Source organism: Dermacentor variabilis, chromosome 7, assembly GCF_050947875.1.
Source record: "Dermacentor variabilis isolate Ectoservices chromosome 7, ASM5094787v1, whole genome shotgun sequence".
NCBI classification, from domain to species: domain Eukaryota; kingdom Metazoa; phylum Arthropoda; class Arachnida; order Ixodida; family Ixodidae; genus Dermacentor; species Dermacentor variabilis.
Genome location: NC_134574.1, coordinates 85578688 through 85604317, shown reverse-complemented (window position 1 = coordinate 85604317; position 25630 = coordinate 85578688). Strand labels below are relative to the sequence as shown.

The following is a 25630-nucleotide window of genomic DNA, read 5'->3' as shown; positions in this document are numbered from 1 at the left end:
TTTAATATCTCTCATGACATACATAAATACATAATGTACCCTAACCACAATACCAACGCATACCTCCTACAACGACGCTTACTATTACACAATGTAGCCTGACTTCCTCAGTCTAGGCAATATTAAAGAAAACTTACGTTATACAGGTGATGCATATATGGTCAAGGCACTATATCTGTAAAGTAGTTTTCTTATGTAGTGAACAGGTACTATAGAGCAAATGTCTATCATAATAAGTTCTGCATAGAATTCACTATAAGTCTGAGCTCATCTGATATAACTGTTTGCAGTGCAAAAAGAGGAACCAGGATGAAGGCACCGTATCATAAAGCAAAGTTCTCACATGAAATCACAATTTCCAGAAATTCCACAACAAATTGCTCCCCTCACAATATAAATAAAAGTAGACACTGCTATCATGATGCAAAAATATTCACACAATAAAAAGCCATGCTTTAAAATGAAATATTAAGTCAGATTGACTTCTTTGTGAATGCCGCAGTAAACACACAACGGGTAAAAAAGAGGCAATGTAATATTGTGACTATAGACTTTATCACATTTCTGAGGAGACATTAAACCAGCCAGATGTTGAAAGCTCAAAAATGGTGCTATAAGCACAGAAAACACAAAGACCATCAAAGCTTGTAGCCAAATACAAAATAAATGGAAGAGGGCCGTGATTTTAAACAACTATGCTAACTTATATGTAAGTCAGGTGCATGCGCCTGCAGTTTTTGGAGTATCAGTTTAGGAAATGCAGCACAAATCGCCAAGGCTATACCAACATATACGTGCACCTTAAAAACCATAGTAAAATCTAACATCTCATATCACCTCGAGCAAACATGAGATCAACTTGTAACACAAATAGCATTTTAAGTTTGACAACAGTCAATGCAACAAATGAAACAAATACACTGAAGTTCAGAAAAATACTGAAGCCATCCGTTGAGAACATACTTCAGCATCTTGGGACGTACCCTGTCTTAGCACATTTGTTTCTTGAACTTAAGACAAGTTCTTCTTTTTCAAGAGCATGAGAAGATTCTTCAGGTGGTTTGTGAGGAGTCCACGAGGCACTGTTGTGTCCGGCAGGGTAATTTTTTGCAGCAGCACAAGCGTCGATGAGAATGCAGGCGCGTACTCAAGGTTTTTGATGCAGTAGATAAGCAGGCAGAACATGAGGGCCCGCTCTATGTTTCCATTTGTGATCCATATAATTTCATCAGCACTTCCAGGATAAACACAAGTGTGAGAAAAGGAGACATACACATGAAGTGCCATGATTTGCAGCTCATTAGGCACTGCAGCATGTGGAATGTCACATTAGAGACATGAGCAAACATGCATCCAAATACCATAGAAAAAAGCTCACCAGGGTGAAATAAAGTCATAGGAAATGCTACGTTAATTTCAGAACATTCATATATTAACTGAAAATAAATTTTAAAACGTGACAGAGCACATGTTGCCACAGCAACTGATAGATACATGCAAAATTGTCCCACAAACCTTGTTAATGAGTACGGGCTTTAAATGGCCTTGTAGATGCTTGCCAATGTCGATGAATGTGCACTCACGTTGCTCTTTGTATTAGAACGCTTCTGCTACTGCTTTTAGTTTTTTCTCCAGGTCACCAATCTTGCATGGAAACTTGAGTTCGACTTCGATGCAGAGCTGGAAAAAGGAGGTATGATGAAGCAAAAATTGACAATAATATTATGCAAAATCAAACTTTTGATACCCTTCGTGCCATCAGGGTTGACAGCAACAGAAATTTTAATTTCAATCAATTCACTAAAAGTTGACTTGATGGCAAGTATTCTTTCCACAGTTGATTTTATCAGTGACCTTCCATTCCCTACAGTAGAGAATTAGACAAGGCTGTATTTCTCTGCTCTTCTAACACTGAGACATAGACATGCACTCACAATGTTTTCAAACAAGAAATACTGAGGCAAATATTCACTCGTTACGCAACGAGCATTCTTGAATAGCACATGGTGACCTATATGTACGAATGTCCTACACATCGTTACAGCAAATGAAACAATCTAGAAACAAAAATTCTGTGTCTATGATGCGTTTGCGTTCAGAAATCACTAAAAAACATGCACCACTAAACATGCAACGTGATCGGCGGGTAAGGTGCAGAGCTTTAAAAAAAAACTACAACATTTGCATTTGTGTTCAGACCACTAACCTTTCGGGCAACCTGGCTGTGGGCCCTGCTGGGGTACTTCGGCCATTCCAGTATTTTTCTCTGTGTGACCAAGGCAGAATACAGTGTAAGAAACGGGGCAATTTCACAACAAAGCGCGATATTATGCCATGCTATCCAGAGTCGCCGCCGTGGTGCAAGGAAGTGAACTGCTACGACGGTACGGCTACCCGGTGGGGAGAGCGCGGTACTTAAAGGGACACTGAGGAAAATATAACCCATTTTCGTAGTTACATCATATTGAGCCTTTCATAGCTTTTTTTTTCGCTTGTCCGAAGCCGAAATACGCACTTATTCCTGAGAGATATTGAAGTTTTTCCCTCCGCTCTGATTCAACCCCGGACTCACTGGTGAATATCAACTGGAAGAGTGACGTACACCATGACGTAAACGCGTTAATTAACACTAACGGCCCGCACCTTGCACAGCCGTCGTATAACTTCCGTCTTCCCCCGTGGTCATACCGTTCATGCGGCGCTGGCGCCTCAGTCGAGCAGTCTTGATTTTGTTTTGCATAAAGAATGGAGTGTGCCTACACCGGTTAGGTGTACAGCCACGCGAACACGAGTCCAGAGTGTGGCGCTGAAAGCTTGCGGAACAGAAATCAATACACAAGGTGCGCACATACGTGCAGAGGTCTATAAAACAGGTCGACTAATACCAATACAGTAGCCGTACATTGAAAACGTGCGCGTTCGTGAATATACAAAAGCATAAACATCACCAGCAGCGCACACGCATGCAATCAGGCAATACCGGCAGGTGAGGGGCAGTGGTTTCAAGAAAGTGCAAGGGGTTCTTTTTTTTTTCACAGAAGTTGAAAATTATCAGGTGTGCTGAACCCAATAATCTTTCGAGCTGCCAAGCTGAGAACGCTGATGCGGCACTGCGGCAACTCCACTCTCTTGTTCTGAACCACCTAGGTAGAATACAAAAAAAAAAACACATGATGGAATTTCTTCACAGCATAACGAGAAATTCTGTTAGGCTATCCATGTTCGCCGAACGCCGTCTATGTTACGGAAGCCTCAGTCGAGCACGTTTGCTTACGTGCTGCATAAAGCTTGTACGATGGTTCTGTAGTGTCACATATATTTTGAATCGTACCCGGTGCACAAACCAATTCAGAAGCAGCGAAATTACGCGCAGAGTTCTAGAAATCAGGTTTAAAACACTAGTACTGCAATCGTGTGGTGGAAGCGTGCGCATTTATCACTGCACGAAATCTAGCACACCACCACCACGTGCGCACACAGGAAATGTATAAATAACTGTGGATTACCACCATATTGTTCAGAGAACGCACGCGACGACACTAGGCACCTGAGGCAGTACGTGGCTAAAAGAAGTTTATCACAGATAAGTAGATATATCGACCCAATGTGTCGCGAGCTAGGTTAGTCATGCACTCGATAAACAGAGTAAACCTCATCTATGTTCGAAGTGCACTCACAAAAAGAGCTCTGCAAACAAGCCCGCCTTGGAAAGCAATGCGTACACTCGATTTGAGAAGCATTAAACCAATGAAGACCTTGCACGCCGTAAATGCTGCTCTGAAACAAAGGTCACTTACCCATGTCCGAAATTCTGCCATGGGCACCTGGACAGTGGTTGCAATAGTCGCAACGGCTGGAGTTCTCTGCTGAGTCGTCCGACGAACAGACAACGATGTACCGCCGCCAGTCGCAAAATGGTTCTTTGCAGCTGCCGCGCAGCACACCCCAGAAGTCCCTGCTGCTTAGCGCCATTACACATTTTGTCGCACCCACCGTGGTTTCTCAGTGGCTATGGTGTTGGGCTGCTGAGCACGAGGTCGCGGAACCGAATCCCGGCTACGGCGGGCGCATTTTCGATGGGGGCGAAATGCGAAAACACCCGTGTACTTAGATTTAGGAGCACGTTAAAGAGCCGCAGGTGGTCTAAATTTCCGGAGTCCCTCACTATGGCGTGCCTCATAATCAGAAAGTGGTTCTGGCACGTAAAACCCCATAATTAAAGAAAAAAGATTTTGTCGCGCGCACACACAAACCAAAAGACTTCAAAATGGCAAACAAAGCAGAGAAGAAACGCCGCCAGAAAGCGGCGCGTCTCAGCCGAGCGGTGTGAACCGTTCAAACGACGCGTACGAAGCAGCGCGGTTGGCGCCTGCGCCGTGGCGCCTTCCCGCCGTCTAGACTTCCGTGGTTTCTTTGCGTATGCGTGTCTAGCGCGTATCGGAGCGACCGTCGCGCGATATTTTGAGCCCCTCTCCTTACAGTTACCCGTTTCTCGCGTGCTTGCTGTTCTCATTTTAGTCTAATACCGAGTCGCTATGTCGACTGAAATATTGGAAGCCCCGGATGAATGTAACAAAACAGCTCGTCGAGTTGCGCACTCGGCCTCGCACATCCAGTTGCATTTTCTGCCGCCCTCTCAGCTGCTGCCTTTCTCCGTCTGTGATATTAGAACGTTAACTGCGACGGTGTTTAACGCATTTTGGCTTACATGGCGAAGAAGACAAAAGCTGCATTGTATGATGCCAGGATATTACGTGTGTATTAATGAATTGCGATTTTACGTCAATGAAAGTGGAGAGCAGGAGGAGTTGGTGCATATTTGTAGAAATTTAAACCAGCGCCGAGGATGGAGACGCAGTATAGCAAAACAGAGAACGACGGTTTGTTTTAATCGTCGTCTTTTGTATCTACTGTGTCTCTGCCCTCTGCGCTCATTTTTCTTCCTGCAAAAAACGAAATTTATTCGCGAGGTAAATCATCTCGCCTCGCAGTGAGAGCGGGCTTAGAATAAATAGCACATGGACCTCGCTTTCCAACTCACTTATGGACCGAATAATCCAGCTGTGCCGTAGCATACTGAGCCGAACTGCCATCCAAAACGACAGCACTGAGCACATGCGGCAGACTGTCACAAAGTGTTTGCAGTGTTTATGTTGTAAGTGTATGTAGTTTGTAGCAATAACATTTATCCTGTGGCCAAAACCACACCCGCGCTGCCTCTGAAATATGTTTGCGCACTTCAAGCAACAAACGTCTTCTCTACGTATGCGCAGCTCCTTGCTTCTAAAAACATAAGTTACTGTGCTGCTCATAGGTTACGGCGCAAAGGGTACATGGCGTCATTTGTGATGGTAACCGATAGATTGCTTGCATGTTGGATATTGTAACCTTTATAAGGCACAAAAATATAAAAAAGCAAGAAAACAAAGCACTTGTAACATTTATCTCATAAGTTACTCGTGCCCAAAAGTTACATTATAGGTTACTGTGTTTAGAGTGTAGAAACGTAATCTCGGCTACAAACATGCGAGCGATGGCTAAAATATAACTGATTTTGGCGGCACGACACCGAAAACTTTCCGAGAAACGTGAGCTTTCAGATTTCTCTGCTGAGAAAATGTTTCTACCACACTAGCCATGTGTCAGCGCCACTTCGAGGAGCAGTTCATTCAGCGTATTATGCAGACTTCACAGCTACATCTGCGGCTAACGCGTGACACTGTTCCTTCGATGCTGCTCGATGCTACAGCTAAAGAATCTTCCAGCAGAAGGAACAAGCAGGACTCTGACCAGATGCCGGTCTCTAAAATAATCCTGACTACACGGTGAGTCAAACTTGCACACGCGCTTCAAGCAAAGAGGATGAGAGTGAAAAGGACGCGCGTGTTTAACGAATGAAGGATCACTATTTGTACACAAGTGAAGAAGTTAACCTGTCCAAAGGCGGTCGACAAAATTATTCTATGCGATAAGATAGGATATGTTTGGAGAATTAGGACGACAACTGTCCACGTGCGGCATAGCAGAATAGAATTCGAATACAAGTGCGCGGCCTCAGTTCACAAGCAAACGACTACTGTGCGTGAACAGAGTGGCAGAGTTTTGTTCCCCTTTCCAGCTCAGACCTTCTGAATTGCTCGCTTGTAAGCAGCAGAAACCTGGACTTACGAACAGCATCATCAAGCTAATGCATTGCACTCCTGCTTTCCGTTTTGACGAGCAAGAACCTAATTGGCTCCTGAGCGTACTCAGAAAAGAAAAGGGAGCTTGCGCTACGCTTCATGCACTGTGAAACGTTGTGTTGGAGGGCCATGTGTTTACTTTAAGGTTATATTTTGATGTAAAAGCTGGACGTCACTGGTTTACGCGTGCGGGCTAAGAATTGCCTAATTACATTCACCTCTAGGTATACGACCATAAGAGTCCAGACTATTTTTTGCATGCTACAAGCTCCTACTCTCATTATATGTCGTTAAGTTAATCATAGGTCATCGAACAAGGTAAGACAGCTTTAGTTTTTTTCAGACAAACGAATTTAGCTTTACTGAGGAAAAAGGGTATTGGATATATATATATATATATATATATATATATATATATATATATATATATATATATATATATATATATATATATATATATAGACATACATATATGTATATACTGAATATGCGTACAGCTCGACAGAGATAATCATACATCTAGTTTATATATAACAGCACCCATACGTGCAATTCCAAAGGGTTGGTTGTGCGACTATCAATATTTATTATATTGTATTTTACATTCCTTTAGACCAATACGTTTGCATTAAGCATTTTGTAGCATGAGAATACTCCCTTTGCGAATTACGTTCCCATGCAGCACCTACGTACTGATTCGTAAAACAAATTTCGACTCTGTCTCTCACTTTATAAGCACTGATGAAGGGATATTTCATCCGTGGAGAAATTGTGCAGATCTTCGTTTACTCAATTTGATCATTTTTACCGTACAAAACAGCGTTAAGAGATCGGTATTTTTGCCTCTGAAACAGAAAAATAAACTGCAGACGGACACGTCAAGTATGTTACCATCGCACGTGACACAGCTCCGCTGCATACAGACACCTATAACAATCGATGGTGTGACTGTGAAGACGTTTTCCAGTTTAGATAAAATGAGAACTTCGCCGCATTTTGACCGTAATACGAGCACAGCAGCCAAAGACGCTCGCTGCTTCTGTCAGGCCTGTGACCACAGCGCCATGTTTGTCGTCGCGGAGCGGAGAAGCGCTTAACTACGCTGGCAGATGGTGCACCTACCCAACTAGCGACCGAACCATGTTATAATCTAGAGTATCCCATACTTTCTTCTTGTTGATCAGTTTGGCAGTTCAACGAATTCTGTCTGATATTATGAGTTAGACATTTCCAAGCTTGGTCCTTTCTTGATTAGGTTCTTTGTTGATTGGAAGAGCTTACCTACAGGTTGCCTTGGTGCTTTCCTCCTACTTCAATTGCTGCTTCTGAAATCAACCTTGCTATGTTTTCAAATATAGCCTATATGATAACTTGATCTTCCTGTTCTAAAGCTGCATATTTGTTTGCGAGTACCAGCCTCAATTTGTCTAACAATACTTCATTCTGTACTATGCTGGGATCGGCCGAGAGTATGAAATCTGTCATTCTTTTTTCTTCATTAGGACTTCCCCGGGTAAGTTTCCTCTTTCTACGCTTCCTGAAGAAGCTATTAATTATTCGGAGTCTGTTGCTTGCCGTGAATTCTGTCATTATCTCCCCTCTAGTGTTTAGAGAATCTATGCCGTAGTTGCTAATTGCTTGTTCCCCGGCCTGTTTTTTCCAGCTTTTGCATTGAAGACGCCTCATGAATACAGTATACTTGCACTTGTCTCATTGATGATTCAGCATCTTCATAAAACTTTCATTTCTGCATCATCTACGGTAGGCTCCTACTACGTTTATTCTTTTCCTCCTATTCAACTTTTTTACGATGACTGCTACACTCTCACTAACGCTGCAGAGTTCGTCAATGTTGCCCCCGAGGTCCTTATCCATTAAAATCCTGCCCCGTATTTTCCCTTGTTTGGATGACTTGTAATGCAGTGGAAGCTGGCCCTTAGACAGCACCGTATAAGCGTCACAATCTCTTCTAATCTCGCTAAGGCTACGAATATCCCAGGCAATGCCTTTTAATTCCTGAAAGAGCCACGCTAAACTATCCTTATACGAAACGGTCCGCGCGTTAAATATTGCTAATATAAGTCTCCAGTGGAGGCCTGTCCGTATCTAGAAATGCATAGCACCTTCTACCGCCTCGCAGGTCTGGCTGTCGCTTCGGTCAGGTGCTCCGCAATCGCTGGGGACTGAGGGTCATAGATTAATTGCAGAAGTCATGAGTGAGGTAGTGGTCGAATACTGTACCAGGGAAGCCAATTTCTGTTCAGGTAAAGGATTGCCTTTGATGAAGCTTAGAAGGCCTTCCTAATGTGGCAGCGCCTGGACCCAATGAATCACGGTAATTTCGTTTTCTGGTGTCAGGCGCCACTCCAAGCTCGAAAATGTAATGTGCAGGAACATTCGAACATACGACCTTCACATTAAAAGCCCGGTGTTGTGCTTCTGTACCAGGGAAGCCAATTTCTGTTCAGGTAAAGGATTGCCTTTGATGAAGCTTAGAAGGCCTTCCTAATGTGGCAGCGCCTGGACCCAATGAATCACGGTAATTTCGTTTTCTGGTGTCAGGCGCCACTCCAAGCTCGAAAATGTAATGTGCAGGAACATTCGAACATACGACCTTCACATTAAAAGCCCGGTGTTGTGCTTCTGCTCCACGGCACCACGGTGCACATAAACAGCAATGTTCATTCACACCATACCGATGCGCAATTATTCCCGAAGACTACTTTTGTTATCTGCTCCAACTAATGATTGGACGGCTAGTATTCGGATTTCCTACGAGTAATACATTGTTCTATTCAAATACAACAACCGCTTAAATTTTACCCCACTGCTAAAAGGAACGATTAGGTGTGGTACGCATTGACGTTGTCTGAACGGATGTGTTCTGTTGGAAGCCCTTAGCACTTATCAAATACCTGCCCGGCAATTACTCGCGAAGTAATTTTGTTTGTCTAATGAGCCTTACGTCAATAAAGCGCCTTATGAAAGCGTGCCTGAGTAAAGAAATAAAACAGTAAACCGCGAACCTTGGCGCTTAAAAAAGGTATGTTCCAAGCCGCAGTAATACGAGTACAGTAAAAGCGTTATGCAATTCATAAGAAGACATTCAATGGTGTTGGGCAATTTTTGAGAAAAAAAAAAGAATTGAAAGAATTTTACCTATCTTCTTGCCGGCGGATTGACCTCGGCAAATAGAAGTGTATAGAACGCACCGATAATCCCGCGGTGCTGCTGGGGCCTCAGAAACTTAGGCCAAATTTCTAGAAAACTAAATCACGGAGAACGGTTTGAAAGGTAATTTAGCTTCTGTCGCCTGCACTTTCCCTTTACGCATTGTCTACCTGCACTCCACATAAGGAATAAAGATCTAAGAGGAACGGAGTTCTCGGACATCCTAAAATACTCAGGTGGTCATGCATGCCACGCATGTTTCCGTTAAACTACCTACTACAAGAATGAATCTGCAAATGAGTAAATCCACGGCTTGTCATATGCCTCTTGAATATAACATTAGTACGTTAATGTTTAGTCAATAGCGTACTCGTCTGAGACGCTCCCCGTCGTATTACTGCTAGTGCGAAATTGTTTCTCCTTGATTAATTTAGAGCCACGCATTCTGCAAAATGAGCATTTGTAGCTGCCCGTTTGTCTATACCAACAACATACACGCTTGATAATCGAGGTATAGCCCTTCAAAGGGCCCGCGTAACGGCGACATATGTTGGAAAATTATTTACCGCGAAGAAAGGAGACGTGCTGAAGGTAGCCGTATATTCTCTAGGTGGAGATATAATGCGTTCGCAAGAAAAAAAAAGAACATCTGAATACGAATCGTGTTTTTATTAAAATGTATGCAAGAAGACATTGGTGCTTTATAAAGGCAATAGCTGCCGTCGTGCTCCTTCGTGCACTCAAAATAAAGATATACAAACACGGTGATTCATCAAGTACTGCAGAACCCGTTACCTCAAACAGTTTACGATTTGTCATAGGCAGTCAAGAAATTAAAATTCGAAGTGCACAAGTTAGACTCGAAGATCAACGCAGTCCATGTGAGAAAACAGAACGAAAAAAAATTAAATAAATGGGGAAACATCGCACCATACATAGCCATAGGAGAGCATACAACGAAAAATTAGCGTAGAAGAAGACATCCAAGGAAACTTGTAGTCTTGGAACCGCAAGTGTCGTTAACGTCGAAACTCATACTGTCGATGAGAAAAGTGGGCGGCCTGAAAGTGCAAAGCCGAGAAGCTAAAAGAACTTCAGCCAAACCGAACGGCTCAGCCCTTCTATTTCATCTATTCGTTTGCACGCTTTACCGGACTGTGCCATTGAGAAGTTGAGTGTGACAAAAATTGAACAAAAGTAGGAAAAGGGGAGTCATTACAACGCGACATTTTGCTGGTTTGCCACATCGTTCCTATACAACACGCTTCCCAAGCCACCCTAAATTTTAAAATGCTGCTGTGTACGGCTAATATGAAATTGCTGAGAAGAAATTCTAACTTTGAGAAGAATAGTGATAACCGCGCTGCTATCTGGGTGCACGAATTGATCAAGTTTGTTGCACAGCGTATATTATAGAGCAGTTTCTTGAATCGCTTACCTAAAAGGGCAGGTAGTACAGTGAGGGCCGCCATTGGTGTCGCGTGTTTCGCCTGCGAGGCTCACGTTTCGTTTCTCGAGTGCCCAAATTGCGCTCTTCTTCGCCGAGCGCAAAGCGGCTTTAAACGTGTCGGCCGAGGGTTTTGCTTACGGAGCGGATCGGCGTTCATGCCGGACAGCTATGCGATGTGGCTTTAGGCAGTGACGCGTTGTCCCGCGCGAACACGCGTTCGTGTCAAATTTACGCGCTTTCGTGTCGCTTAAAGGTGAGAGGCAAACAGAAACCAGGACACGAAACTTGTCGGCCCTCGCAGGACTTTTAAGAAGACTTGAAAAGACGAAACCTTCGCTGCGCATCAAAGCACGAAGCTTCTAAATCCCGCGCTTTTCCCGTCGCAGCTCGGCTACATTCTCAGCACGGTCGCGAGCATCTGGAAGGCCTTTGAACGCGTCTTCTGCTCATACGTGTCTGTCTCCGTCCCGCTAGACGCTCTTAAAGAAGGAGCTTCAAGATAATTTGCGACTTGTGGAGACAAAACGCGACTGGCGTTTCAGTACGCAGAATAATAAATTATGCTTTTATGTACTATGCTTGCACAGCCAGTAACAGAGGAGTCCACAGTGTATACAGATGTACAAATGTCGCGCTACCATATCTCGCCATTCATGTTGCATTCACTTTTGCATTTAGGAACATAGACATAATTTATAGCATGCAGGGTTATCGACAACGTAATAAATTTATTTAAGGCCCTATGTTTGTCTTCACCGACATAAACATTACAGAGTAAGTCACATCTTACCAATATTGCCTTAAATACACATAAGCGTCCCCTGGAAAAACTACCTTAGTCCGTCATGAAAGCTTTCTTTGGAGTAAAATCAGTAATATGCCCGCATGACAGCACTCTTGTTGTACAGACAGACTATAGCTTCTTACACTAGTTCCATAAAATTGATAGTAAAACAGAGCAATATAGCTGATGTTTTTATATATAAGTGAAAACTGATAACCATTGTGTTTGTCTCCTCTCATTACCGATCCATGTGCAAGCAATACGGGAGTCACCCCTCTACAGCCTACACGGATGTGTGCTCTTACCCAGGCGAGCAGCCACAACAGCAAACGTAATCAAGAATGAACATCGGAGCAGCCCTCCACTTCCCCCAAACAATTCCCTCCAAGCTGAGGAAGCGGGTGCCGTTCGCGCTATCCCAAACAGAGGTTGACGTCATAGAGACCAATTCTGAGCAGGTATTTCGCAGCTTTGCTGGCGCCAGAATTCATGCCAATACGCTCAAAATCATCAATCAAGAGCCGCCAACAAGATCAGTCAAGATCATCTGGTCACCAGCTCATCACGACATTCCTGGCGATGAGGTTGCCAACCACGTGACTCGAGGGTTGACCCACCGAGTGGACGCCGAGGAATCCGAACCCCAGCGCATGCACCGTCTATTCTCTTGCCAAGACATCGCGCAACATCACAAACTTACCCGCAGAACATAAGCACCGCCACACAAAGCACTATCCAGAAATCAGTAGTGATTCCTCCGAGCTCTACAAGTTAATACATTCCCCCACCCAGTCAGATATGACCTTATAGCCCCTAGACGATTCTCTCCACGATGCCGCTTCTGCACAGAACTCGGGTTCCTCAGGCACATGGTAGAGGGTTGAAGAGAGGCACCATTACATATTCCGAACCTTTATCAAACCAACGAGCTATGGTAGAGAGCCTTGGCGACCTCTCACCTCGCGGATCACCAACGGCTGATTGACAAAGCCAGGACTCAGCCTGAGCTCAAGGCGTTCAGAAATAAAGGCGCCTCTCCAAAGCTTTATATATGTAATAAACATGTTAATTCTCTCTCTGCGGACCATCCCATTTTTAGCTCTTTCCTTGAAGTTCACTCAAATGTCCTTATCTGTAATACAATGAAACACTTTGTACAAGTAACAATTACAACATTTTTGTTGAGCATTATTGCCGCACACCGAACAGTAATAAACGCATGACGTTAGCTCAACTTTAGACATGTGCCCGGTTATTACGCGGTTGAGTGCTATACAATGGAGCGACGACGTTAAACATCTTACAAAGGTGACATGGGCGCGGAGGTGAAACTCATTTTTCCTCTTTAGTCAGTGGCTCTTACAAATTTACGGTGTGTGACATATATCTTTGCGCAAATAGATATCACACCCCATTTTTTTAAAGGAAGCCAGTTATAGATCACTAGGTATGGAAATTACTGCTGCAGTGTATGCTTAATATGAGAATGTCTGTAGCTTTTAGTCATTTTGCCATAACTTTTCTATCCCTTAGATAATATACTTGGTTACAGGCTTCAAGCATGCCAAATACTACTTCAGCCTTTCTTAGCATACTTTGGGTGCATAATGCCCTGGTATTTTGGTTGAGAGTTAGCCCTGTTCTAAAGTGAGTACCGCTGAAACTGTAGCCCACATTTAAGGCATTTTCTTAGAAAGAGCCTGATGCCGTAATTTCGATTACCTATGTTTCATTCTGAGAGCATAGTAAAGGTTGTTTTTTCCTGTGATTAACACAGACGTGTCTAGCTGATATGCTGTGAAACCGATCTTAGATCTGTCACATGAAGAAGGTAGACGTTGCTGCAACCTGTTGGCGAGTAAAACTTCGGCTAGAGCGGCTAAATAAGAAGAGGCCTAGTTTGGCCGTAGCGCCGTGGGGTGCGCGGTTGACAGCTGCTAAAGAAAGTTGTCTCCCACCACAGACGCGAGACGCAGGCCGCTTCCCCAGCCTCATCTCGGCGACCTCTTATTCATGTATGTGGCCAGTTGTGAATCCATGAAAAAAAAATCTTAATGTAGCGGTAGTGCCTAAACAGTTGGCATAGCGGTCGTTCTGCAAAACTTCGCCATTTCTACATTTTATACAACGCAAGCAAGAATTTTATAATGCTTTTCTATTTATTGAGACTATTCGATGATAGCACTGAACCGTTCCTAAGCTCGCACTCGATCACTGGCTTTTGGGCACACTAATACAAATTTTATACAGTATAATTCATTTTACGGAGTTACAGAATTATACAGATTTATTCCGAAGCCATACCAGGCAGTAATGCCTCTGTCGACAAAGCTGATATCTCATATTGCCACTAGGAATTAAGTTCACCACAGCAAGATTTAGCTTTCTCTTCACTGATATTTCGTAGCAGCTTAGAATTGCTTTAGGAGGTAATTTTGGTTCCCAAATTTCAGAGGCCTATTCGATAAAATATTGCTAATACAGAAATTTTATAAATCTATAAATGTATTACATGCAGTCGTCTCATACGACCGCACGTGGATATATTATAGGCGGGTTTAGGTACATGTCATTTTCAACACAGTAATGTGATAAAAGACATTGTAGCGCCTCCTCTTTTGTGCTATCTTCAGCTATGCAAAGCTCGGGGATGTGTGGAATTGTCAGCTGCCAGGTTATTTCATTTCAGGTGATTAATTTTTGAAAGCGCTGGAGAACAGCCCTACACCTTAGTATTGGTGCACTTGTGTTACACAAAGAAAACAGAAAACACAGACAATTTGAAATAACTGTGGTACAAGGTCCAACAAAAGTTAAATTGAATCCAGGAAGGACAGGAATCAGATAAAGAGCACGTACAATAGCTGAAACTATCAAGATCATAACGAGAACATAGTTTTGCGATTCGGATAGGACCTGTCATTCTCGCTGACATTCCTATCACATCTAAGCTAGGCGAGTGCGCCTTGTCCATCGAGTCAACTTCACTGTAGCGGGTAAACGCTTGCGTAGCCCCCAAGTACAAATCACGACAGCCACCCTCAATCACTACAAGGACTACGGCCTGGAAAATGTTGGCCCCATAAATACAGCTTCAACACCTGTGGTTGCTAGTCAACATGCGGCGGCGCTGTTGGAGATGAAACACACTTTATCTTACTGTCATAGCTCCATTCCGTAAATTCATATATTAGTTTGTCGTGGCAGTGTTTCAGATGATGCTTAAACAGGACGCCGTCCTACAGGCACTTGCTTGGCACCAAAAGCAGCTTGAGGTAAATTTAGGACTACGTTCATATAAAATGATATTAATACGGTTCGAGACACTATTGAACACGCCTAATCATGAAACAACAAAAACATGTTCCTACCACTTTCCACGTTTATTAAAACTGAGTGCTGCAGAACAAGGGCAACAGTATTCGTGATATTGGTCGAGGCCCGGTACTTGCTTATGCGGTTCGTAGATCTACCCTTTCCAGAATCGGAAGAAACGTGAAGACAGAAAACCTGGAAAGCTGCATACCTAAAGAAAGCGCAAAGACTGATTCTGCCAAACGCTTGACAGTCTCAAAACAGGGAATCTCATAGCGTGGCCTGCATACCCTGCAAAGGAAAATTGAAGCTATTCAAACCATCGCGGACTGTGACGAAGAACGGCGTTGGTTTCCTTAGATATCCGTATACTTAAGCTTGCCCAGGGCTGGCTCGCTTGGTGAGTGGCATATTTCTGGTTGGTTGCATTTATTGTGTTATGCCAAGGCCTACTTATGCACCAAGTTCCCTTCAGCGAAACATTGCACCATCGTTTTCATTATTCGGCATAAGCTTCTTGGAGGTTACAATTGTTGATAAGATTTAAAGGATCAGTTTTAAATGCAGAAAATTATGCTATAGAAAAAGTCGCTGAGCTCGTGCGCAGACGATTCCTGCACTTGCACGAAATCCTTAACCAAGTCGCAGATGTCGTATGAGTCAATGAGCGTAAAGACTTTTGCCCTAAAACTGAGGATACCCAAACAGAGACTTTCCTTCAAGAATCAACTTCACTGAGCTTATGTACCTGCGTATTGTGCCTAAGGAGGCAACACCATAAGCCTAAAGCCATGTTTTGCCAAAGTGTATATGTGAATGTTTTGCGGCGCTCTACGGAAAAAAAAAGATTTAGAAATGTTCCAAAGGGAAAGGAAAGTTGTTTTTCTCCTGAAGGTGAAGCGCTCCCTTGCAAGGTTCGTCATTGAAACTTTTCTATTCCGAGTGCAAGCGTTTACCTTTCCGAAGTAAGTGGTTTCGAAATAAATGAAATCTTTGAAAATTGATAACCATTGTTGTATTTACCACCATTCAGCGTTATGTGGCTGTGAGCCCTCTGTCGTTCAAGTCTCCATGGCCTGATCGAGCCATGCATGCACCACGACAAGACCAATTCCATAGCTTAGCGATACTCTAAAACGTGAACAGCTTGTATGTCCCTCTTACCTTAGTAAGCATGTCATGCAAATAGACTGAAAAAAAAGCAAGTATCATCTACGATAGGAACATATTGTGCTGACTGAAACAGAAAAAAAACGAGCACACACTTATTTGTGGTTTTAGTAGTTATTTGAGACTCCTCACCTTTGTTACCGTTGACAATGGAATGTATGTTCCGCCTAACCTTGTAGCATGTTGTCTTTTGTTCTTGGTAAGATAATGATATATAGAAACCATTCATATTCCTTCGGAGAGTGCTAAAAAGGTTATTTCTCAGTCGCGTGTTGGCGCCGCACACAAATGTAGTAAGCTGGCCGCTGGCTATTACAAAAAATATATATATAGGAAACATCCAGGCCTATCTTGAAAAATTAAAACGAACATTAGTAACCTTGGCCGGTGTGACAAACTGACGGATTTTTTCAGGTACAACGTTCACCAGAAACTCCAATGCGGCATTCGGAAGAATCAGAAAAACTGAATAAAATGAAGCAGTTCGAAAATTTAATTTTGTTTTATTAAAGATGCAAATCTGATAACTTCTGCCCATTGCAATTCAAGAAGGCTTCAAGCCCGTCTTTCGGCACTCATCGTAGCACACGCTCCAACAATACTTGCTACACACGGTCTGATCCCCTTCCTGAATAGAAGAACATTTGCTTCGAGTACAAAAGGTTCTTTCGCAGGCGCAGATGCATGGCTGGTCGCACACCAGAAATCGGATAACTTTTGGCGGTGGGCTACTGGCAAGGGTGCTTGAGCTAATGGTGACCGGCGAAGTTCTTTTGGTTGACTTGGTTGTCATTGGAGTAGCTGCGCGCGTCGTAGACTCAGTGTTCTTCTTGTGACCAGTTGTCAGCACAGGTGCAGTGGGCTCTTTCGGTGGAGGATTTGCAGCCACTTCTTTCGTTACCTTTGTATTAACCGGCGTGAAAGAGTCATTCTTATTCTCGAGCAACCTTCGCAATATTGGGCCGTGAAGCTGAACTGCTTCGGAAGGGTGCTCTATGTGGCGTGTCTTGGCGCTGTCGTGTACGCGCCTGCTCCTTTCCGAGCGCTTCCTTAGATTCTTGGCATTACCTTTGTTCGCGTTCGGTTTTAGGTTGGCTTCCGAGCACTCATGTGCACACACACTGCGGCAGTATGCTGTGCAAGTACTCGAGTCCGTCATCGGGAACGATGAGCACGCCCTTCGCTTGCAGAAATTCTTCTCGCACCCGCAGATGCAGGTCTTAATGCAGACGGATTGTCTAAGCATTCCTTTTTGGGGATTGAGATGAGGAGGCTGCACCACGGTGTCGGGCATGTATGTTCGTTCAGGTTGTGTTCGCGTATGGTTTGAAGGATGATAGACAGCGTTGCTCTGCGTGAGCCGAGTACTGATCAAATGTGTGGTGCCGGATGACGCCGGTTCCCTGGTATCTTGGCGAGCGGTTGACGCGGTTGACGGGGTCGCCTCCCATCCAGCTAGGGAGTTGGCTTGTGGTGAAACTTTCGTATTGCGCAATCCTTGGTAGGGATTTAGCTTCTGAATAGCCATTCCAAATCTTTTATCGCCGGTGTCTCCAACGTTTGCGTATTTGTGTGGTAAAATGGGGTGAACTGCCCATGCTGTCTTATCTGGATGATCTCCTGCAAGCCTGGGGTTAGTGCGCGATCGGACCACTGCGGAGCTCGTCTCCGAGGCTGTTGTGCCCCCGTGAACGCACCCAAAGCAGATCAGGATGAAAACTGCGATACATATAAAGCAGGAAAGAGGAAATAATAGTGCGGCACTTTGCGTTGCACGAATTTCGCAGATACGAGAAAAAAGCAGGATAGTTTCTGCGTTTCCGTATGGCTTAGTTATTTATATATAAGAGGGCGAAAGCGGGTACGATCTAAGTGTGTGTTCATAGATACATTATGCAAATGTGCACATATAGCGCACTATTTTCTATCAACACTTTATTTGTGTCAGTTACAAGGAACGAGAAAAAAAATTACACTCAATCAGTGTTTTGCAGTAGGCAAATCGTACTAATTAGTAATTTACTTGAGATTCTAAAACGTATGTCTGTTTTAAACGAACTTATTGTAGCCAACTGAAAGGGGAGCCCGTGAGATACAATTATTTTTGTCCGTAATCTGACCAAAACGCCACTAATGACCTAAACACAACAAAACACTGTTTTCGAGAAGAGTATAAACCGCTAAACCTTTAACAAAATTATAATAAGCGACAACGCGAGATTGACCTTATTATTTGCTACATTTGCATATTTGATTTACCGCATTCTTATGGAGGAAGTGCCCTCAAAATTTATGCAAATGCGAAGCAGACAATTAGGTATATGATAAAAAGTAGTCTTCATTACGCCACTTAAGCATGGCAACGAGTTGGGGAATAAAGGCAATTGGTTCGTACAATAATTGTTAGAGTACAAAATAGGAAAATTTTTTCTTCCGGTTAAAATAACGTCCACAGACATAAAGGTAGTTCGACAGTAGGTCCAAAATGGTGCGAGGAGACGTCTCCATAAAAGTGAGGTCTCGAATTTCGACAGAATATGCCTGCATAGCTGAACCCTTCAGCATAAAATATTATTACACGCATTTTCAGGACCACTTGAACTGGCCAATAGAAGAGAAATGAGATATTGCCACTCATTTAGTAATTGGTTAGCTTAATGACAATCACAAATTGAAAGTATTTATTTGCTTGAGATTTCCGGAAGTTTGATGTTTAAGAACTCATGCAACTCTGTAACGATGTTGCTTGACATGTAAGCCGTAGCAAGTGTAGCTGTGTATACCAGTCTAGCGTTGCTATGTAAGATAGCCACCATTCATAAGCCTTATTTCTCCGACGCGGATAAACGAGCTCGACTTTTCACGTTTTCCTTCATGAGTAGCCGTATCTAAAGTAAGTTTTCGCAGCTGTGTGACTTGGATGATGATTGTCATAGTGTTATAGAATGTAGTAATGTTACCAAGCAACAAGTGGTCTGCAGTAAACGATCTGTTACAGATAATAGTTGGCTTTCTAAACATTATTCCGGTAACAACTTCCAAACTAAAGCTACATGAATATTAAGCATAGACCTATGTCTGCAATACATCCGAGGAGATTCCATGCCTATTTTTAACGCTTGTCTAAAGTATATTTGCAAAACAGAACTCGCCTGATCCGCCAGTCATAGCTCAATGATTGGCTAACGATCTTGATGATTTGAAAGAAAGCCTGTTAAAAAACAAAATACGAATTATACTATTTTAAAAAACTCGACTGCTTGAACTATGCATCCTAAGCAAGATTGCCGCAACAGCTAAAAGTGGCCACTGAAGAATGTTTCGAAATATAAATGCGACGTAAATTACTGAGTACGGGCCTGTGTGCCACATCACTGTAGCCGTTCGCCGTAGGTAAGTTTAACACTCTATATCACCCTGAAAATAGCATTCAGTTGCTGTGCCCCAGTCTTTGTGAAACTGACTGTGAATTCAAAAGCCGAACGGTTACAGTCTATCTGCAAGACAGTAACATTGAGAGCTTTTCTCGAAGTAACCGCACATAATAGCTCATGTAATCAACGCAGACACATTATTGTTCATTTAGCGTTTAGAAGAAGGAAATGCAACTTATAGTGATATTGCAGTAAACGGAGAGAGCTAAGGCATCTTTGTTACATGTTACTTTACGACATCACGAAATGCATTTGCGCTTAGCCTAAAACTAGGATTGAGTAAAGCGTTTCAGACATGCAGGCATACCACAACAAGTGTGTGACAGTGGGGGAAAGGCAACTAAACCTATTCTTAAATGCCTACAAATGATGTATTCTCGTGAGCGAGTCGTAAAACAGGTTGGTGTTGAGAAAGTATGGCTCGGTACAAAAAATCTTACTGAATTGTGACCCAGGGAGCGACAGAAACGTTGAAATTAGTGAAGCTGAAAACTGAACTTACCTGCGATCTGCAGTGAAAGGGCGCTTAGCACCGCGTAACTCTTTTTATGCATTCTAAGAAGGACGTCTGAGCAAGAGCAGCCGGTTGTAAGGACACCAGATTAAATAGGAGCTTTCCGCTGGCAGAATGAAGCCTTCAGAGAATGAAGCCGTCAGAGTGGTAAGGGCGACATGCGTGAATACTTGCGCTCCAGCATTAGGGTCGGCAAACTATTCAAGTCCGGGCATCGGATGTTCTTATACGGGCGTTAAACTCGATAACCTTTGGCCATATGGCGACGAGCTGCGCTCATTCGACCCGTCGCGACAGGTGCATGCAGCACTTGGTTAGCGTCCAATTTCATTTATTTACGGAGTGCAGCATAAGCAATGAGCTGCCGGGGTCGGACATTCAAGAGTGGGGGGAAATAATTCAAGAGGTTCTATGCGAGTTGAGCCGAGACGGCGTTTTTGTTTACACAGCGCGCTTTTATGCCAGGTGTGAGCCAGGCCGAAGTCAGATAACCGGAAACAACGTGTAAGAGATTCTACACTTGTTTGCACTCGTGCGGATCGTTTTCCTTTGGCAAGTAAATTCTTAGGTAGGGGAATGGTTGACAACAGGCTGCCAACACATTTCAGTCAATGAGTCGCTGAGTAAGATCATTGCTTGCGCGCAGTTTAGCCCTGACAAGTTTGTTTACTACAACTTCAAGGCTACCTGGTGCTTTCGACGAACTGACAGTGCATATTCCATGGCATGCAGAGTTGTCGTTGGTTATCAGCATATTTCTCGTTCATCTTCCATTCCTTCTCAGCGGTGTTTTTTCTTGTTTTTGAATAGCCCACAGAAGACCAACAGTCGGGCACCACCATTTTATACTTGCCTAGAATAGCATGGTTAAGTCCTGGGGTGAATCTACGCGGTAGCATGTTCCTTGACATAGCGTCATGTGTACATATAGGTTTAATTACATAGATAGTTCTTTAGTTAGTCTCTAGTTAGCGAGTCAGTCACTAAGTCAGTTACTTCCAGAGTCTTGAGTATTTGCAGGAAAAAGTGGGTTAACGCTGTAGCAATACAAAATACAGGGACATCGATAAATAGAGTGATTAGAAGAGAGCGGTAGACGCACTTGATTTCTTCTATGCCCGCCATGTATATGATGACGGAGGGGATAGTGGTTTCAGACTTAGCTAGTCTTTTAAACAAATGGCACCAGAACTGAGAAATTCTTCTACTTGGAGGGCCAACGTTTACACGGGGTTCGAAATCCTTAGATTAATATGAACCTAAAAGAACACTTCGCTTATTCGTCATGCTAATAAAATAAATCTTGTGGAAAACACAAGAACTACTCATAAAACCGCATTTAGAACCATTAAAGAAAGTAAATGTTTTTTTCGTACCTCTTACATTGCACGAGGGAAAACGGTCAGCAGAAATAAAGTGCATAGGTTTGCGGCGGATTGCTTCATTGGAATTAAGAAGTGCTTTAATATGCGTGTCCGCTGTTTACTAAAGTTTTAGGTGGCCAAGTCTTCTTATAGCGGCAAAATGCAATGGCTTAGGCACAACAAAAATTTGAGACGATGATATTGTGACACGCTGACGAAGATGCTTTAATCATCGCCGGAAGAAGACGACGTTCTGCTCTTCACGCGCTGTCTACCATCTTGTCAGCTGCTATAATTATTGTAAATATTCTGCAAGTACACATCTGACTGTTTTTAACCACGTAACATTTTTGGTTCAGGTTACGGGATCATTATCACGACGGATTTACGCTCCTTGGCTCCTTGCGCTCCTTGGCTGCATCTACAATGCCAGCTCAAGGCGAGGATGCTTCGGGCCCGTCGCCACCCACGCCAAACGTCATTCTAGCACAATCCCGCGACCCAGGAACCTTCTCTGGCACCGACGACACTGATGTTGAGGACTGGCTTCAACTATATGAGCGGGTGAGCGCCAGCAACCACTGAGACCAGATCATCATGCTCGCTAATTTGATATTTTACCTCGTGGACACGGCACACGTCTTGTTTCATACCCACGAGGGGAAACTTACCAGCTGGGACCTTTGTAAACAAAAACTCAAAGATTTGTTTTGCAAGCCTGTTGGACGTCAACGCGCCGCCCGAAAAGACCTCGCTTCGCGTGTGCAGACGTGCACTGAGTCCTATCTCACGTACATCCAGGACGTGCTCGCTCTGTGCCGCAAAGTAGATCCGAAGAAGTCCGAACCTGATAAGGTTGCACCTGTCCTTAAGGGCATAAAAGATGATGCGTTCCATCATCTTGTCTTCAAGAATTCTCCCACTGTGCAAGCCATCATTACCGAATGCCGGCTGTTTGAAGAAACCAAGAGTCGCCGCATTGCCCAGCCATTTCCCCGCCTTCCCAACACGGCTGCTACGTCCACGCGCGAAGACCTCCGCAGTGCGCGCGCACCCAATCGCCATGATGACATCCTCCAAGTCATCCGACGTGAAATAGAAGCCGCATCTCTAGTCACGACCCCAACCCATGGCCCCGACATTTGCCAGGCGACCGTTTCATTGAGACCGTCCGCCGTGCGCCAAGAATTGACCAACGTTGGCTCGACCAACGTCTCCTCAGCTAATCGGCCTGACGCTCCGTACAGCACTGTCATACGCACCCACACCCTGAATGCGCCAACGCGGTATCGCAACCCGGCCGAATGGCGTACTCCAGACGACAGGCCTATATGCTACACTTGTGGCCGTATCGGCCATATTTCACATGACTGAGTCTTCGTGGAATTCGACCGCTTGGTCGTCCCATCCATCCCACGGCCCTCATGCTGCTCCTCGGTTCGCCCCGCAAACGCAGCCAGCAAATTCTGGCGACACTTCTCTTCCTACCCGCTCTAGCCGCTCTCCTTCGCCACGTCGCCGCTTCTTCCGATCACCGCCATCTCGCCGATCACCGTCCCCTAGCAACTTCTGGCGCACCCTTCCGGAAAGCTAAAGGGTGCAGCACCTGGAGGTGATGCTGCCAAATCGACCCGACGCAAAAATCCTCTTTCGCACTTGCTCACACATCAAACCTCATTAACGTGAACGTGGATGGTGTATCTGTTACGGCTCTGATTGACACTGGCGCGCACGTATCTGTGATGAATGCTCAGCTCCGGAATCGTCTCGAGAATGTCCTCACTCCTGCCCTTTCGCCTGAGGTCCAAGTCACCGACGGTGGAACACCAGCCGTTATTGGCATGCGTCCGGCTCGCGTGAGTGTCGCCGGACATCATACTTCTGTTTTATTTTATGTACTAGAGCACTGACCTCACGACCTCATCCTGGGCATTGACTTTCTGTCTACATATTCCGCTTTGATAGACTGTTCTGCTGGTGTTGTGCAACTAGCTCTACCTGCGGCTATTGACCTTCCCGACGGTGCTCCGATACGGCTATGTTCCACAGAGCATATTTGCCTCCCTCACAGTGCCATTACCTACATAGGTGTCTCCCCCGTTCCAATCTGTACCAGACGTTGACTACATCGTATCTCCTAAGGCGGATGTCCTGCTCTCGCATAACGTCGCTTTTCCTCACACCGTCGTTACCATTTCGGACAACACATCCTGCCTTCCGCTTGTGAACTTTGGACTCTGTACACAAGTACTCCCGCGCGGAATATCCCTGGCGCAAATAATGCCAGCCAGAGACTACCACATTGCGGCTTTAACTTGTGACAACTCCTTGTGTTCAACTCTTGCTTCGTCCCCTGTCCCTTCAGAATTGAAGGCCCTAACAAAAATGATTGCTCCCGACCTTCCTCCCCAGCGTGCTCAAGAACTACGTTGCCTCCTTGCCTCATACTGCTACATAATGTACATTGGAGAACGCCCTCTATGACAAACATCTGTCGTAAAACATCGAATAAACACTAGAGATGCAAGCCCGATTCATCGATGACCCTACCGCATCTCGCCTACTGAGCGACATATCATCCAACACGAAGTTGACAAGATGCTTTCTCGAAACATCATCGAACCTTCTTGCAGACCATGGGCATCCCCCGTTGTACTAGTTAAAAAGAAGGACAACAGTTGTCGATTTTGCATCGATTATCGACACGTCAACAAGGTAACAAAGAAAGACGTCTATCCGCTACCACGCATTGACGATGCCCTGGATAGCCTGCATGGAGCACAATATTTTTCGTCCATCTACCTTCGTTCCGGCTACTGGCAAATTGCCGTCGATGACATGGACCATGAGAAGACAGCTTTTATTATTCCTGGTGGCCTGTATCAGTTCAAAGTGATGCCTTTCGGTTTATTTAATGCCCCGGCCACATTTCAAAGAATGATGGACGCCCTCCTACACGGTTTCAAGTGGCCTATCTGCCTCTGTTACCTGGACGTCGTGATCGTTTGTTCTCGGACTTTTGCGACACATCTAGAACGCCTGTCGACGACCCTATCTGTTTTCAGTCAGCAGGGGCTAGAACTAAATTCGTACAAGTGCCACTTCGGTCATCGTGAAATTTCTGTGCTCAGGCATCTCGTCGATTCTTCTGGTGTATGCCCTGATCACTATAAAATACAGGCAGTCAAAGACTTTCCCGTGCCAACATGTGCCAAGGATGTTCGCAGCTTCTTGGGCCTTTGCTCCGCCGGTTTGTCCGAAATTTCGCGAACGTCGCGCGCCCTCTAAATCAGCTCCTCAAGACAGACGCTGCATTCATTCGGGGCCCTGAGCAAGCTTGTGCTTTCACCGAGCTGATTGGACTGCTTACATCCCCGCCCATTCTCGCTCACTTTGATGCGTCAGCTCCAACAGAAGTCCGTAGCGATGTATGTGGCCACAGTATTGGAGCGATCTTGTCACAGAAACAACAAGGGCCAGAACGTGTTATAGCGTACGCCAGCCGCCTTCTTTCCTCTGCGGAGAGCAATTATTCTATCACCGAACGCGAGTGTCTGGCTCTCGTTTGGGCAGTGGGTAAATTCCGCCCTTATTTGTACGGCCGCCAATTCACAGTCATCACTGGTCACCATGCTCTGTGTTGGCTTTCGTCCCTCAAAGATCCTTAAGGGCGCCTTGGCCGCGGGGCTCTGCGCCTCCAAGAATACAACTATTCAGTTGTATACAAGACCGGCCGGTTACATCAAGATGCGGACTGCTTGTCGCTCCATCCTGTCGACCCCCCTAATGTTTCTGTGACCGGCATACCTGTCACTGTTCTCTCTCTAGCTGCTTTTCGCGACAATGGAGCCGAACAACGTCGGGACGCCTCCTTGCAACACCTTATTCAACGGCTCACTTCGACGCCCGTTCCTTCCCTGCGCATGTTTGAACTTCAACATGGTATACTGTACCGCTCTATCATGTGCCCGGACGGCCCTGCCCGACTTTTCGTTGCACCTGAGCATCTGCGTCAGACTGTTCTCGCCCAGCTTCATGATGTACCGACTGCAGGTCACCTTGGCGTGTCACGGACTTATGAGCGCGTTCGTCAGCGCTTCTTTTGGCCTGGTCTATACCATGACGTCTGCCGTTATGTCGCTACGTGTGATCTTTGTCAACGACGCAAAAAGCCGACCACATTCCCTGCTGGTCCCCTTCAACCACTTGAGGTACCATCAGAACCATTCTTTCGTGTAGATGGTGA

General features: G+C 44.7%; 2 protein-coding genes across 3 annotated transcripts in view; both read right to left on the bottom strand.

Moving 5' to 3' along the window:
* Positions 1–10954, bottom strand: part of LOC142586897 (uncharacterized) — a 32447-nt gene extending 21493 nt beyond the window's left edge. Inside the window, exon 1 of the mRNA XM_075697777.1 lies at positions 10792–10954. Coding sequence (XP_075553892.1) covers positions 10792–10825 — 34 coding nt within the window. The 5' untranslated portion in view covers positions 10826–10954. The remainder of the gene's footprint in view (positions 1–10791) is intronic.
* Positions 10955–16559: 5605 nt separating this feature from the next.
* On the bottom strand, positions 16560–20432 carry LOC142587592 (uncharacterized). 2 transcript variants are annotated; one of them, XM_075698721.1, is made up of 3 exons: positions 20009–20295; positions 19225–19283; positions 16560–17791 (listed from the first exon to the last, which is right to left on the bottom strand). In XM_075698721.1, the coding sequence occupies exons 2-3, from the start codon at positions 19238–19240 to the stop codon at positions 16617–16619; spliced, it is 1191 nt and encodes a 396-aa protein (XP_075554836.1). In that variant the 5' UTR covers positions 19241–19283; positions 20009–20295; the 3' UTR covers positions 16560–16616. The 2 variants fall into 2 exon arrangements, 1 of the variants encoding a protein (XP_075554836.1); XR_012829585.1 differs by lacking the exon at positions 19225–19283 and having other exon boundaries at positions 20009–20432.
* Positions 20433–25630: the final 5198 nt, after the last annotated feature.